We start from the raw sequence: 13187 nt of genomic DNA, 5'->3' as shown, positions 1-13187 counted from the left end.
ATGTGATTTTTGACAGTATGGTATATATAGCTCAAAGGATGATGACCAATTTTTACCCCAGAGGAATGAGGATGATATATACCTCCCTTTTCTCCCTAGACAGGTAGCAAACTACAGATTGGAATGAGAAATAGGCTGCCAGACATAATCAATGTGTCACTTTGTTTAATTATACCTCAGTTTTTCATGGGAGGATTCTGCTGTTAGGGGAGTTATTGGGTAAGGATATCAATGCAAAAAGAAGCATTTTATATATAGGTATCTACGTATCTGAAGGGCTGTCAAATGGAAGAATAAATCAATAAACATTTATTGAGTGCCTACTATATGTACCAGGTACTGTGCTAAATACTGGAAGAACTCAATATGTATGTATAGAGATACAAATACTTATGTGTATTTTCTCATTTTAACAAGTTGTATAATTCATATTTGCATATAATATACATATAGATGCATGTTATTTTGGATGTTACATGTCTATGGGGTATCCCAAGTTTAGTGCAGCTTGAATATTTAATAGTTTAAATTGGACTCCCTATATAATATACAAGATCTATGCCTACAGACATTTATTATAGAGTATGTGGTTGTGTTACTGTAAATGTGTATGTAAGTGTCCCAGCAAAGAATGCCATACTGAGACTTCAGTATCTCATATCTGGGCCTTCATTACTCCCTCTTCAAAATGGAGATTATCACTCCTGCCTTGCCTACCCAGAACGGTGGTAAAGACTAGACCACCTCCCTTAATCACAGAATCTCAGTCTGTCCAGTCTGTACCTGAAAAGGAACCCCCTCTATCTTAGACCCAACCTGTGGTTTTCCAAGCCTCCGGTGGTGGGGGGCCTACTTGGGTCTGGAATAGCTCTTCCCTCTTCTGATAGCCAAGTTAGAATTCAACTCTCTCTTCCTTACGAAGCCTTCTCCAATCACTCCACCCTACGACGTTCTCTCCCTTCTATGAACCCTTAGAGCCCGTAACCCTTTGGGCCTTTAACCAGGGCTTCTGCTCTATGTCTTGTCTCCCAAATGTTGGGAGCTCCCTGATTCGCAGGGTTATTTTTCACTCGGACCAGGAGCTACCCCGGGGAAGGACACTGTCGGCTCACTCCTACCAAGACCGGAGCATCTGAGAGAAGGGGCTCTTCCCCCTCCTCCCCGCTGGGATCCAAGCTTCCTGAAGGCAGGAACGGGCACCTCCGCTCCCATCCACAAGGCCCAGAGGAGCATTCTGCCGGGAGAGACCAACCTTGAACTCGGGCTCCTTGCGGGCCAGCCGCCTGAGCTCCCGGCTGAGCTGGAAGGCCGCCAGCATGGCGTCCTCGCTGGCCAGGGAGAGGTGGGCGCGGCTGGCAATGCCCCGGTAGGTATTAATTCGGGAGAGGGAGAACTTGAGCAGGTCATAGCGGCGGGCGTTGCTGCACTCCAGACAAGAACAGGAGATGGGGTGGGGCCGGGCGATGGCATGGCCCTGGCTCATGAGCAGCTGGGCAATCTCGTACAGGTCCTTCTGACAGGCCAGTGTGAGCGGCGTGACACCGGGGGCAAAGCGAGAGCCGTCTATGGAGGAGTCGAAGAAGGCCAGAGAGAAGGACTTGGTGTCCACCTTGCGGCCTTTCTCCCGCTCCAGCCTGGCCAGCAGGCGGCGCACCACCGCAGGCTGGTTTGTGTCTACTGCCACCAGAAGGGCCTCGTGGATTTGCCGGAAGTCAAATTTGACCTGGGCCAGCAAAACCTCGGTGATGGCTTCGTGGCCCAGGCGGATGGCCAGGTTCAGAGCCTCTCTCCACGAGCGGTCTTCTGCCTCCTCCAGCTGACGCTGTGGGCCTCCCGCGCCCCCACCCCCGCCTCCATTTGCCTCAGTCCCGGCTGCTTCCAGCAGCTGCTGCACCAGGCCCAGCCGACCCTCCTGGATAGCGCTGAGCAGGGGCGCAGGAAAGCGGAGTTTCCGGTTTACAATCTCGTTCCAGTTGGGTTGGGGCTAGAGGAAAGCAGATGCCAAGAATTCTGATTCTGCCAATCTCTGCCTCAGGAGCCTTCAGCCCACTCTTCCCTCTCCAATCTTTTGAGCTGGGATGCATTTTCCCACACTGATGATTTCTCTCCCCTGTGGAGTAGTCAGTCTTTTCCTGACTACTCCATTTGTCTCCAACAAGTGACTCAAGCCCTCTCTCTTACCACCTCCCAAGTTCCAATCCTCCCCCTCCCCCAACTACGCCTTCAGCAATAATACAAGGAGCTATAAATAAAGACTTCTTACGTTTTATTTTGTAAAGGATATGAGTCAGGGCTCAGATCTCTCTATGCACTTTGGTGGCTTAAAAACAATTTTTTTTTTTTTAAAGACCAAGTTTCCTTATCTTAATCAGGGGCCACATACAGAAGCCCTTGATTTCATTGTGATCCACCCAGAAGCTTTGACCTCCTATTTCTGAACTAGGCTTTCCTTTAGGCAACCTGATGCTCCCTCCCCCCTAACTCCTGAGGGATCACTACATTAGCATCAAACTTAGTGGAGTGGGAGCACCCAACAGCATAGCCCTGCTGTGTTGCTATATAGTATACCTGCTATTCAGAACTAACAAGTTCAAGATCCACCAGCCTCAGAATCCTTGGCAAGGTTACAGGTATGCACCACCATGCCCAGCTCTATGTATCTCTGTATTACACTCAACCCAACCTAAGGGCCTCATGGGAAGAGAGGGAGATAAACTAAATTACAGAAGGTTCTATGAACAAAGATTGACAGGACCGCCTAACTCTTCCTTCCCTTGATGGCTACTTGATATAATGGGCTAGGAGCTTAGATTCCTGGCTTCCAAAGCTCTGCTCTCCAAGGTGCCTTCCACTGTTAAAATTTAAATCCTGGCACCAGTCCCTGAATGAGCCTAGGCCAGAAATGATCTCTGCAGCTGCCCCTTTTCTAGGGACAAGCAAGTATAAGTTGAAATAGTGGGGAAACTACTTTGTTGTTTCTTGCCAGCTGCTTCTCCTCTACCCCAGTGAATCCCTTGAGTCCCCCAGTACAAGGCACCCTCCCTGAAGCTGAAACAAACAGGTATACAGTAGCCCAGAGCTTCTGGAGATTGCTACTCTGGGTCCTTTTCCAAACCCTCCAATACCTTCCCCCAGACAAGACTCCAACATTTCTAGTCTATATCCCCTCTTGTCCTTAGTTTTTTCACTCTCTAACTCTAAATTGAAAAGATGAAAGGGTCTCTAATCTCTAATCAAAAAATTTTCAGTTCTGGTCTAGTAGCTGACTTTCTTTCTGGGAGAGCAGGCCCTATGCTGAGATTTCATGAGATCTTCAATGAAGGCATGGAAAGGGGCGGTGGCAAAGTTCCTTACCGTGAGAGAATCCATGGCTTAAACCTTTCTGGTCTTCTTTTTCTGTTTGCTCCCTTTGGGATGCCCAACACTTTCTTATGCACCCAGACCCCGCCCTAGGCTGGGCCCTGCCCCCTGCCAAGACCAGCTGCGCCCCATTCTCTGCTCCAGCTTTGCCCCTCAGAGACCTGGAGATCAAACACATGTATTACAGCAAGTTTGAGGTGGAGAGGAGGGCAGGCCAAACATGGCACAGCAACTGGGGAAGAACAGCAGGATGGGAGGAAGCTTGGCTGGGTCCTTTGAGCACAAGCATAGAGGTTGTTTAATCCTACTTGTGCCCAAATCCTCAATAAGTGGTCATTCAGCTTTTATGGGAAGACCACTAGTAATGGGCAATGCAATATCTTTAAAGACTCCATTTTAGTTTAGGAAAACAATGCCATTTTCAAAATGTTTTTCCTTTTATTAAATGGAATCTTGTTTTCTCTGTACCTTCCTATCATTGGTCCTAGTTTTGCCTTTAACCAGTGCTCATATGGGAAGACTTCCAAGCCTCTCTGCATCTTGGTTGCTCTTTTCTATACTTGCTTCAGCATGTTGACCTTCCTAGAGACACCCATGTGGCTCAATGTCCAGCTGTTTTTATCTCAGTATGGGCCTGAGGGAGGGGAAGGGGAGCCCATTCCCCACTGCTGCTGCTTCTCCTTGTGGGGTCTCTCCTCCTCATAGTTCTTTCTATTCTATCATCCCCTTGTCCCATTAGGCTACTGGAGGCAAAAGAGGGAAGCTTTCTCCAAGTCTGTCTCTAATACTTTGTGAAGATTACTGTCTATTGTTTACAAATCAGTTTTCAGACTATGACATAACTTGCAGGGTACCTGCAAAAAGCCTGCAATACTGAGATGTGCAGATTTTATAATCCCTTAGTTAAAAATGAGCAAACTGAGATCCAATAGGTTTCATGAGTTACTCAGGTCACACAGTCAGACCACTAATTAAAAGGCATCTTGGCCAGCTCCCCAGAGAACCAGAAGTTTTTGCATAAAAAACATCTTCACTGTTTTCTCCTCCCTTGCCTCCCATGGCAAACGCAGGGTTAATATTGCAGTACATGTTCTGCCGCATTGTAGAATCATTTCAAACAAGGCTGAGTTCCTTTCCTGCTACCAGGGGGGAGGGGGGCACGAGGCAGAACACCATAGCCCAAGTCTGTTTATCCATTAATCTAAATTGACTTCCCTGGGAGAGAGGCAGAACGTTGGCAGAGAGCGGAGTATCCTGGCAACAATTGTCATGGCAACCCAGAATAATAATGAAGCTGAGCCTAATGTTATCAGCAATCCCACAGGCCTTAAGTTCTGCCATTTCATGCTTTTCCATAACCAAGGGTAAAATAAAAATGGAAGTGGGGGGAGGGCTGGGACCCCTAAACTCAAGGGCTTATCTTGTAGTTTGTACCTCCACCTTCCTGGAATTTAGCAGAATGGCTGGGTGTAGGAAATCAAAGCATGTGGGGCGAGGTCTAGTCCAGGCTCATCCAAGAACTCTCAGGGGGTTCCCCACACCTGCTGGCATGCCATGCCACCTCCCTCACTGGGAAATAGCACTGGCAGATGGGGCACTGCACCCAGGGGGGTGGTGGTGTGCTCTCCAGAGAGGGCTCAGGGTGCAATGAAGATGGAGTCCAAGATGGGGACAATGAGGAGGAAGATGAGGAAGAGGGTGAGCCTGGATGAGGCGGAGAGCTCTCTCCACAGGTGGCAGCATGGAGGGGAAGGTCTTTAAAGGTGAAGGACCCTAGGAAAGAGGAAAGGGTGGAGGAAATCAACAAAACTGGCATGTTTTTTCATGGAAATGAAAACCTGCACTAAGCCAAAGTCCAGAGTGAGGGAAAAAAAGAGTTCCTTAGCAAAGAAAAAGCTAGCCTAGCTGTGGGACTCTGAATCAGAGAGGCACACCCCATCCTGCCAGGCCTTGACCTCCAGCTAACACAGCTGCACCATCTCCCCAGGCATGAAGCTGAAGCAGAGGCTGCTTCTTTTCCTGTTCCCGACTTACCCACAATCTGGCCAACATGGAGTTTCATTTATATACAGCAAGTGCTTAGTAATTACATGCTGAACCATTCTTATAACTCTTGAAATCCCTGTTCCACTAGGATGCCTTCCAACACGAAGTCTAGATTCAAAGCAATGTTCCTTTCTTGGATGACCTGAGCTCTATGAATATGTATCACACCTTTCTGAACTGGACTAGATTATGGTCATTTACTTCCTACTTATCAGATTTGTTTCTTTCCTATATAATCCTTAGCAAAGAGCCTCAAAGCTTCTTCATCTCTGCCTGTGGATACTGTACCCCATCCTTCATGGTCTAGCTCAAATGTCATTTATACCTTTATGATAACAGTCCACACTTAAACAGTTCTTCAAGGTTTGTGGAGCATTTTACATAATTTATCTCATTTGAACCATACAACTACCTTGTGAGACATATTATTATTCCCATTTTGCTTAGAGAGCTTAAGGGATCCACCCAGAATCACAGAGCACGTAGGTCTAAAGCAAACATCCGCCATTTTACCGCATTGTCTCTATGAAGCATTCCTTGATCAATCAACAGAGCCATCTGCTGGAGACCATGAATAGTAGCTTTCTGATACTCTGAGGAATAAAACTCATAAAAAGGAAACTACTATTGTCAATCAATCGACAAACATGTATTGAGAGCCTACTACTTGCCAGGCACTGCAATATAAAAACTGAATATAAAAACTGGAACAAGTACTTCCTCAAAGATCTTCCCCTTTGTCAGGGTGACCATGGGTATATATGCTAGCAAACGCACAATAAATAAATATGAAGTAGTCTTGGGCTGGGGAAGGCTTGGGCGGGGCACTGGAGCTTGGATAGAGCCCTAAAGGCAATGAGGGGACTCTGTAAAGAGTGAGAGGGGAGCACTTAGGGGAGAACCCACGCAAAGACTCTGGCTCCAAAATGCCAAGTGCAAAGAACAAAGAGAGAGCTAGTTTGGATGGATGAAGAGTGAAAAGGGGAGACGTGTATAAGGAAGCCAGAAAGATGGAGAGGCTTAAAGCAGGGAGACCACTGTAAAATTGTGGGCAAGAAGTAATGAATAACTGAAGGGGGAAGAGGGGCAGCTGAGGGTGTGAGTATAAAGTAGGGATAGAATGAGAGTGATGTAGCAAAGACAGAAATGACAAGACTAGACAACTGTTTGGACATTTGAGAATGAAACTGAGAGTATAAAATGAGGAAACTGGAAGAATGGTGCTATTTTCAACAAATATATGGAAAATTTTTTTTTTAATTTTTTATTTAATAATTATTTTATATTGACACTCGTTTCTGTTCCGATTTTTTTTTCCCCCTCCCTCCCTCCACCCCCTCCCCTAGATGGCGAGCAGTCCTTTATGTGTTGGATATGTTGCAGTATATATGGAAAATTTTTAATGATGAATAAGTTTGGGAGAATAAGCTGAGTCAATACATGTTAAGTGCAAACTGGTACATGAGATTCAAGGGGGAAATATGACTAACTGAAAGGATGAAGAAAAGTTTCAGGGACATTTCATAGAATCTAGAGTTGGAGAAGTCCACTGAGGATCCACAATTCAACACATACCTAAACAGGATGCTCTACCTGTCCTCAACAGCTCTCCATTAGACCTTTGCTTGGAGATCTCCAGAAAGGTTTTTTTTTTTTTTTTTTTTTTTTTACCGCATTGTCTCTGTAAAGCATTCCTTGATCAATCAACAGAGCCATCTGCTGGAGACCAAGAATAGTAGCTCAGTAGTTCATAACCCATTACGTAATGTTGTTTAGAATTCAGTGAGGAACTGAAATCAAGCTCAACAACTTGTACAGGTTTTGCTTTCTTCCTGCTTCTGAGAACCAGGAAGCTTGCTCCCCTCTAGTTCTGCCCCATGATCTTCAAAGATCATTAGCAGGAATTCAATACTTTCTCCCTCTCCCCTCCCTAAGTACTCTTTTACTATCCTGGGGCACAGTTCATCTGAGCCTCAAGGCATAAATTTATCTTACCTCTCTCTTCCTTATCTTGGGCATCCACTCCCTATTTGTCAAGTTTTCTGTCCTCTGTCATACAAAAATCATTCTTCTTAGAAGGGAAGGGGAAGTCAGATGCCTGTCTGGCCACAGTCATTCATCATTTCATCCACCCTATGCCCTAGCCCTTCTCTGAGTCTCCTTTCCTAACAATAAAACCCTCTTACTGTTCCTTGGTTTCTTTACAAGGCTTGGTTCACTTGAGTTTTATCACATCTGACAATGCTCTTATAGGACTGGCTCACACTTGTCAATGGTCCTTGTTTCCATTTTCTGTGTTTTTTGTTTTTGTTTTTTTTTAATCTGAGTTGGAGGGGGAGTTCCTCATCATTCCCTTTAGACAATTCCTTCTCCTTTATGTAAAAATTCTAATTGCTAGTCCTCTTCAGCTTCTAGCACCTGTATCTTGTACTTCTCAGGGATGTTATGAGAATAAAAGTCAGATATTTGCAAACTACCTCCACAAAGTCTGGAACTTAGTAGGTGCTACATCATTATGTACTTCCTTTCAGGTCTCTCCCATTAAACATATGACTCTCAGGCACAGAGGCTTGTGTTGTACCTTTCTTTGTATTCATGGTGCTCAGCATGATGCCTGTTACTTAATATATACTGGTTGACTTAATTTGGCATGGGATCCTGTCAATCCCTTTTCTGATCTCTTGGAAGACTGCTCTTCAGCAACCTATGGTGCATGTCAGACTGTCTGGCTTTCTCTTCTCTCCCAAACTCTTAAGTTGAAGTGGTCATTTCTTCCTAAGGTGCCTAATGACTTTCATCTCAGCAGCTATTTGCTCTATGTTGGTAAGAATCCAGAAATTATCTGTAAGACAAGCCCAGAAATCTTGAGCTACTCTGCTTTAGACAGAGTGCTTTAGCTGATATATTGATAACTATTGGCAATATTGCTTCTGTTCTTGCTTCTGATGAGACACAAATGCTCTTTACTTCCTACCAGTCCTCTAGGGCTTGGATTTCCTCAAACAAGTAAATCTTTCCTAATTTACAACTACTATTCCATCTTTCTCATCCCCGATCTAACTAAATTGAATTTTAAATGGTTATACACATTGGATTTCAATTAACTATTTGTACCTCTGTTTTGCATGGCAATTTCAGGCTTGAGGTTGATCAACAAAGACAGGGAGACAGGAAAGCAGAGCTCCATCTGGAGGACAAAGAATTAAGTCCAGTCTGGGCTGGAACTTACAGAGGAATAATATGTCATAAAGCTGAAAGGCTAGGGTGATATGAGTGTGGAGGGCCCTGAAGTCAGGTGAACTTTACTCAGAAGCCACAGGGAACCACCAAAGACTTCTGAGTCTGAAAATGATAGGCTGTGGCATTCAAAAGGACACCCAGAAGGAAGGAGGGTGGAAGTGGGACATGTCAGGAGGCTGTTACAGCAGTCCAAGGAGGGCAGTCGAGACTGAAGGGATGCTGGTAACTGACTGACACTAAGAGATGAGGAGCTAAGAAGAGCCCAAGAGCTCTGTGGTTTCAGATATGGGAGACAACCAGCCACAATCTCTCCTCCTTTCCCAAGCAGCTTGTGCAACCCTTCTCTGGGCTCTCCTCTCACTAGGCAGAAAACTCCTGAAGGGCAACTTTGCCTCTTAACTTGTATCTACTTACAGGGCAGGTTCTTATATACAGTACATGCACACAAAATATTTGTTGGATAAGTGAAAAAACAAACCCGAACTCTTGTCTCTGTGGTGCTCCAAGGTACACCAAGAGCTTTCCTCACATACCTACCCTGTGAAAGCCACAGCACAGGACTCCTGCCACCTTTCAGATGAGAAAGGGAGGCTCAGACAGCTGAAGTCATATGATTACTCACATGACTAAGAAATGGTGGAGCTGGCTTCCTATATCAGTACTCTAATTGGAATACACAGGGATATGTTCTGGGTGGAATATACAATTATGGGTTGGATTTGGGGAGAAGGGTCACATATTTTCCTCAACCACCCCCCACTCCCACCTCACTCCAGGTCTGGAGTGACCCATGCAACTGATTCTTGCCAAACTCCTTTTCTCCACTTTCAGGGATGGGAATGGGGGGTAGAGGGTGTGGATGGGGGGAAGAGAGAAGAGGAGTTAATGCACTCAGATTTGGATCTCTGCCTAAAGGCTAGATGGCAGCATGGGGAGAGTACACACACACCTGGCCCCACCCCACCCTTCATGTCCCAAGTCTCATCTACTTTGGGCATCTTGCCATGGGCCTTGAACCTGTGTTCATTCTCACCCCACTTTGCTCTGAGAAAGAGTGATAACCAAGCACCTCCTGGCACCTTTCACCATTCCTGTGAAAATCCTAACCAAAGTCTTCTTTCTTACTATGTGTGCTTTGCTTTGCACCAAAGACACAGACACAAAAGTGAGATGGTCCCTACCCTCAAAAAGCTCAAGGAGGCAGCTTAACAACCTGTGTAATGAAGTGGTGGCCAAGAAAGTATTCCAAAAAGAAAAAAAAGAAAAAGAAAGGAAGAAAGTATTCTAAAAACCTAAATGCACAAACAACATTCCTCTGAGGATCCCTCTCCTACTGTTATAGATGGACTAGACTAAAGGGCAACCCAATGAAGGGGAGACAGGATAGGGAAGTAGGAGTAGGGAAAAGAAGGGAGAATAATAGAGAAAAGAGGACCTCCACTGCCCCCCAAACCCGGGAGTGCTGGCAGTAGTGACTTAGCCAGGCTGGTTAGATGACTGGGGTTTGGGACAGGCCCAAGTTCCTCCAAGTAAGAGGAAGCAGCAGTGTTCCTTACCGGCACAGATGGGGCACCGTCCACTCTCCGGACTGGGGTCACTGCCCGTTTGTGGCTGGGGGGCCTGTTGACGTCGTGGCTTCATCTTCCTGCACTGCCGAGGACCTGCAGCAGCTGGAGGCCTGAAGGACAAAATGTGGAGTACAGTGTCACTAGCCAGAGGCCTGGGGAGGGGGGGCATTAAAGCTCTGAAGGTGTATTTACCACTCCAGGGACCCTCTCCCAGGACTCAACATCAATCCAAGCTTTTTTATGAACCTAGCTCCTCCAAGCAGCTTTCCATGACTGACCCCAGCCCATCCTCTCAACTTTTCCAATGAAAGACCCTTCAGCTGCACACCAGAATAACTGGGGACAACAGATAAATTGCCACTCTACAGAAATACCTTTCAGGGGATTTATGAAGGCTTCCATTCCCTGAACAGGGCTGTACATCTCTCTACTGACCAGAGGCTCCCATAAAGAATAAGAATGGTCACAATTTCTGTGGATACTGTGTAGATGTTCAGTCATCTCAGCAGTAGCCATAGCTGGTAGCCCACTGAGACCCTGGGATCAGTCAGCCACAAAATAGTCAGTCATCAGAAGGACATTAGGGAGAGGGCCATGGAAACAGGAACATCCTTCCAAAGATGACATGGGGGAGCTAAGGAGGACAGTGCTGAGACAGGTGAGGGGCAGTGTCGTGGGGTTTCTCATTACCTTCTCTTTGGGTTTGGTAGCTTCCGTCTCTTTGTCCTTGATTCATTCTCTGAATTCTGCTCCCGTGGCCCCAGTTCCTCAGCTTCAGGGACATCTGTCAACCCAAGGTCATCATCACTAATGACAACATCCCCCAAACGTACAGCACTTCAAGTTCACAATTTAGATTCTCAGAACTGGATGCTGGTATGTCAGTAACCTTTATACAATCAAAGGTCTGCAAGCTGGATTTAGCATAATCAATGAAATCATAGATTGATCTGAAAATGCAATACTACTTTTATCTAAATAGGAATGACTTCTATACAACAGTTCTTAAAAATGTCATTCCAATTCTACCTAAATCTTACCAAACTCCCTTTCTTTTGAAGCATTCCATTCTATTTTTTGGATTGTTCTTGTCAAACTGGTTTAGGAAGACAATGTAATATATTCAAATGCAATGGAAAGAACACTTAGAAGAAAAACCAGGCAATTCCAATAGATGTGGGATAGAAATTGCCAACTGCATCCAAAGAGAGAACTATGGAGACTATGGATCAAGGCATAGTATTTTCACCTTTTTTTGCTGTTGTTTGCTTTCTTGTTTTTTTCTTTCTCATTTTTTTCCCTTTTTGATCTGATTTTTCTTGTGCAGCATGATGAATATGGACATGTTTAGAAGAATTGCACATGTGTAACCTATATTGGATTGCTTGCTGTTTCAGGGAGGAGGGAAGGAGAGAGAAAGGAGAAAAATTTGGAACACAAAAATTGGATTTTGTAAAGGTGAAAGTTGAAAACTATCTCTGCATGTATTTGGGGAAAAAAATTATCAAAAGAAAAAAGAAAAGAAAAATCCACATTAATCAAATGTAATTAGATATCCTGAAAAAAACAAAAAACAAAAACAAAAACAAAGGAAGACTTGGATTCCAAATGCAGACATTCCATTTATCAGTTGTATGGTCCTAAATAAGTTATTTGGCTTCTGTGAACCTTAGTTTTGATATCTGCAAAGTGGGGATATTAAGACCTACTCCACCTTACTTCACAAAGTCATTACAAAGATCAAATAGCATAATGGATATGATCTGAAGCTTCTAATCAGAATATAGGAGATTGGTGAGCATAGAGTTACAACAAAATAAGGTGGACATCTTGTAAGGAGAATTTCAAGTAAGTTGTCATGGTCAAGGACTGGTTACCCAGCAAAGTGTCCACAATGACACAATGACAAATTCTTTAATTCTCAATTCTGTCTTTTCAATATTCTTCTTTCTTAACCAAAAGGATCCATTAGTCAAAATACCATTACCTCAGGTCATAGTTAACTTGCTGAGGAGATATCTTTAGATGACTTTCCTAAGGGAATTGAGAAAACAATGAAATGGATGAAAACCTGGAGTTTCCTCATCCTGAGACAATTTGGTGTAGGGGAAAGTGATGGACTTGGCACCAGGATGACTTGCGCTCAGAAACTATCTCTGCCACTAGCTAGTATGACCATAAACAAATTAGTGAAACTTTCTGTGTCCTGGTTTCCTCATCTGTAAAACTGGGCTAATAATACCCAGAATGCTTAATTCACTGAGCTGCGGTGGTTGTAAGACCATGTATGGCAAGTGCTGTAAAAACGAACTATAAACTGCTATTAAAAAGACAATTGTTATTCTTTGAGACCTCTAGGCACCCAAGGCTCACCATTAGTACTTAGTTTCCTTAGAGGGGATATCCTAGAGAGAATATCTCACAAATACATGAAGTGAACTCAGGATACCCAAGGAAACCATAAAGGATATTAGGAATGAATACATACTATTATTTCCCTTATTTCTCCCTTCAGAATGATAAATAATCCCTTTTTATCTTTAAAAAAAAATTGATATACAAATTATTTCCCTTTCTCATTTCTTCTAGAGGAATAAGAACTCATCCCTTTTTAGTCTTTCTTCAATGAAAACAAATACAAACTATTAATTTCCTTGCTTTTAATTTTTCTATCAGAAACTGGTTTGTAGGCCAGCTCTTGTTTGTAGCCCCAGGCCAAGAGAAATGAGTATAAAGATAACAAGTGCCAAAGAAAGTAAGAAGTTGGGAACCAAGGGTAAAATATACATGGGGTGGTAGTCTGACCTGGGCTGTCTGTGTGGTTGGTTGATGGTTCTCCTTGGTGACACCTCTTTGAGGTAGATGGAAGGGCCCGGCAGGCAGCAGACAGTACCATGTGGGCTGAGCGCCCCAAAGCCCCAGGCTGCAGCTGCTGTAGGCGGTTTCTGAGCTCAGTCACTCGTCCATGGCTCC

At 44.5% G+C, this 13187-nt stretch overlaps 1 protein-coding gene across 6 annotated transcripts in view; it reads right to left on the bottom strand.

Moving 5' to 3' along the window:
• Positions 1-13187, bottom strand: part of XNDC1N (XRCC1 N-terminal domain containing 1, N-terminal like) — a 49090-nt gene that overhangs the window by 23276 nt on the left and 12627 nt on the right. For 5 of the 6 annotated variants that reach the window (XM_051987456.1, XM_051987455.1, XM_051987458.1 and 2 more), the window contains 3 exons: positions 13020-13186; positions 10905-10998; positions 10203-10324 (listed from right to left, as the gene is read on the bottom strand). In XM_051987456.1, coding sequence (XP_051843416.1) covers positions 10203-10324; positions 10905-10998; positions 13020-13186 — 383 coding nt within the window. Of the gene's footprint in view, positions 1-2243; positions 5134-10202; positions 10325-10904; positions 10999-13019; position 13187 lie in introns of those variants that run through there. The other variant, XM_051987461.1, reaches the window with a different exon arrangement.

Source organism: Antechinus flavipes, chromosome 3 (genome assembly GCF_016432865.1).
Source record: "Antechinus flavipes isolate AdamAnt ecotype Samford, QLD, Australia chromosome 3, AdamAnt_v2, whole genome shotgun sequence".
NCBI lineage: Eukaryota > Metazoa > Chordata > Mammalia > Dasyuromorphia > Dasyuridae > Antechinus > Antechinus flavipes.
The sequence above is the reverse complement of the archived record's forward strand: the minus strand, read 5'-3'. Positions and strand labels throughout refer to the sequence as shown.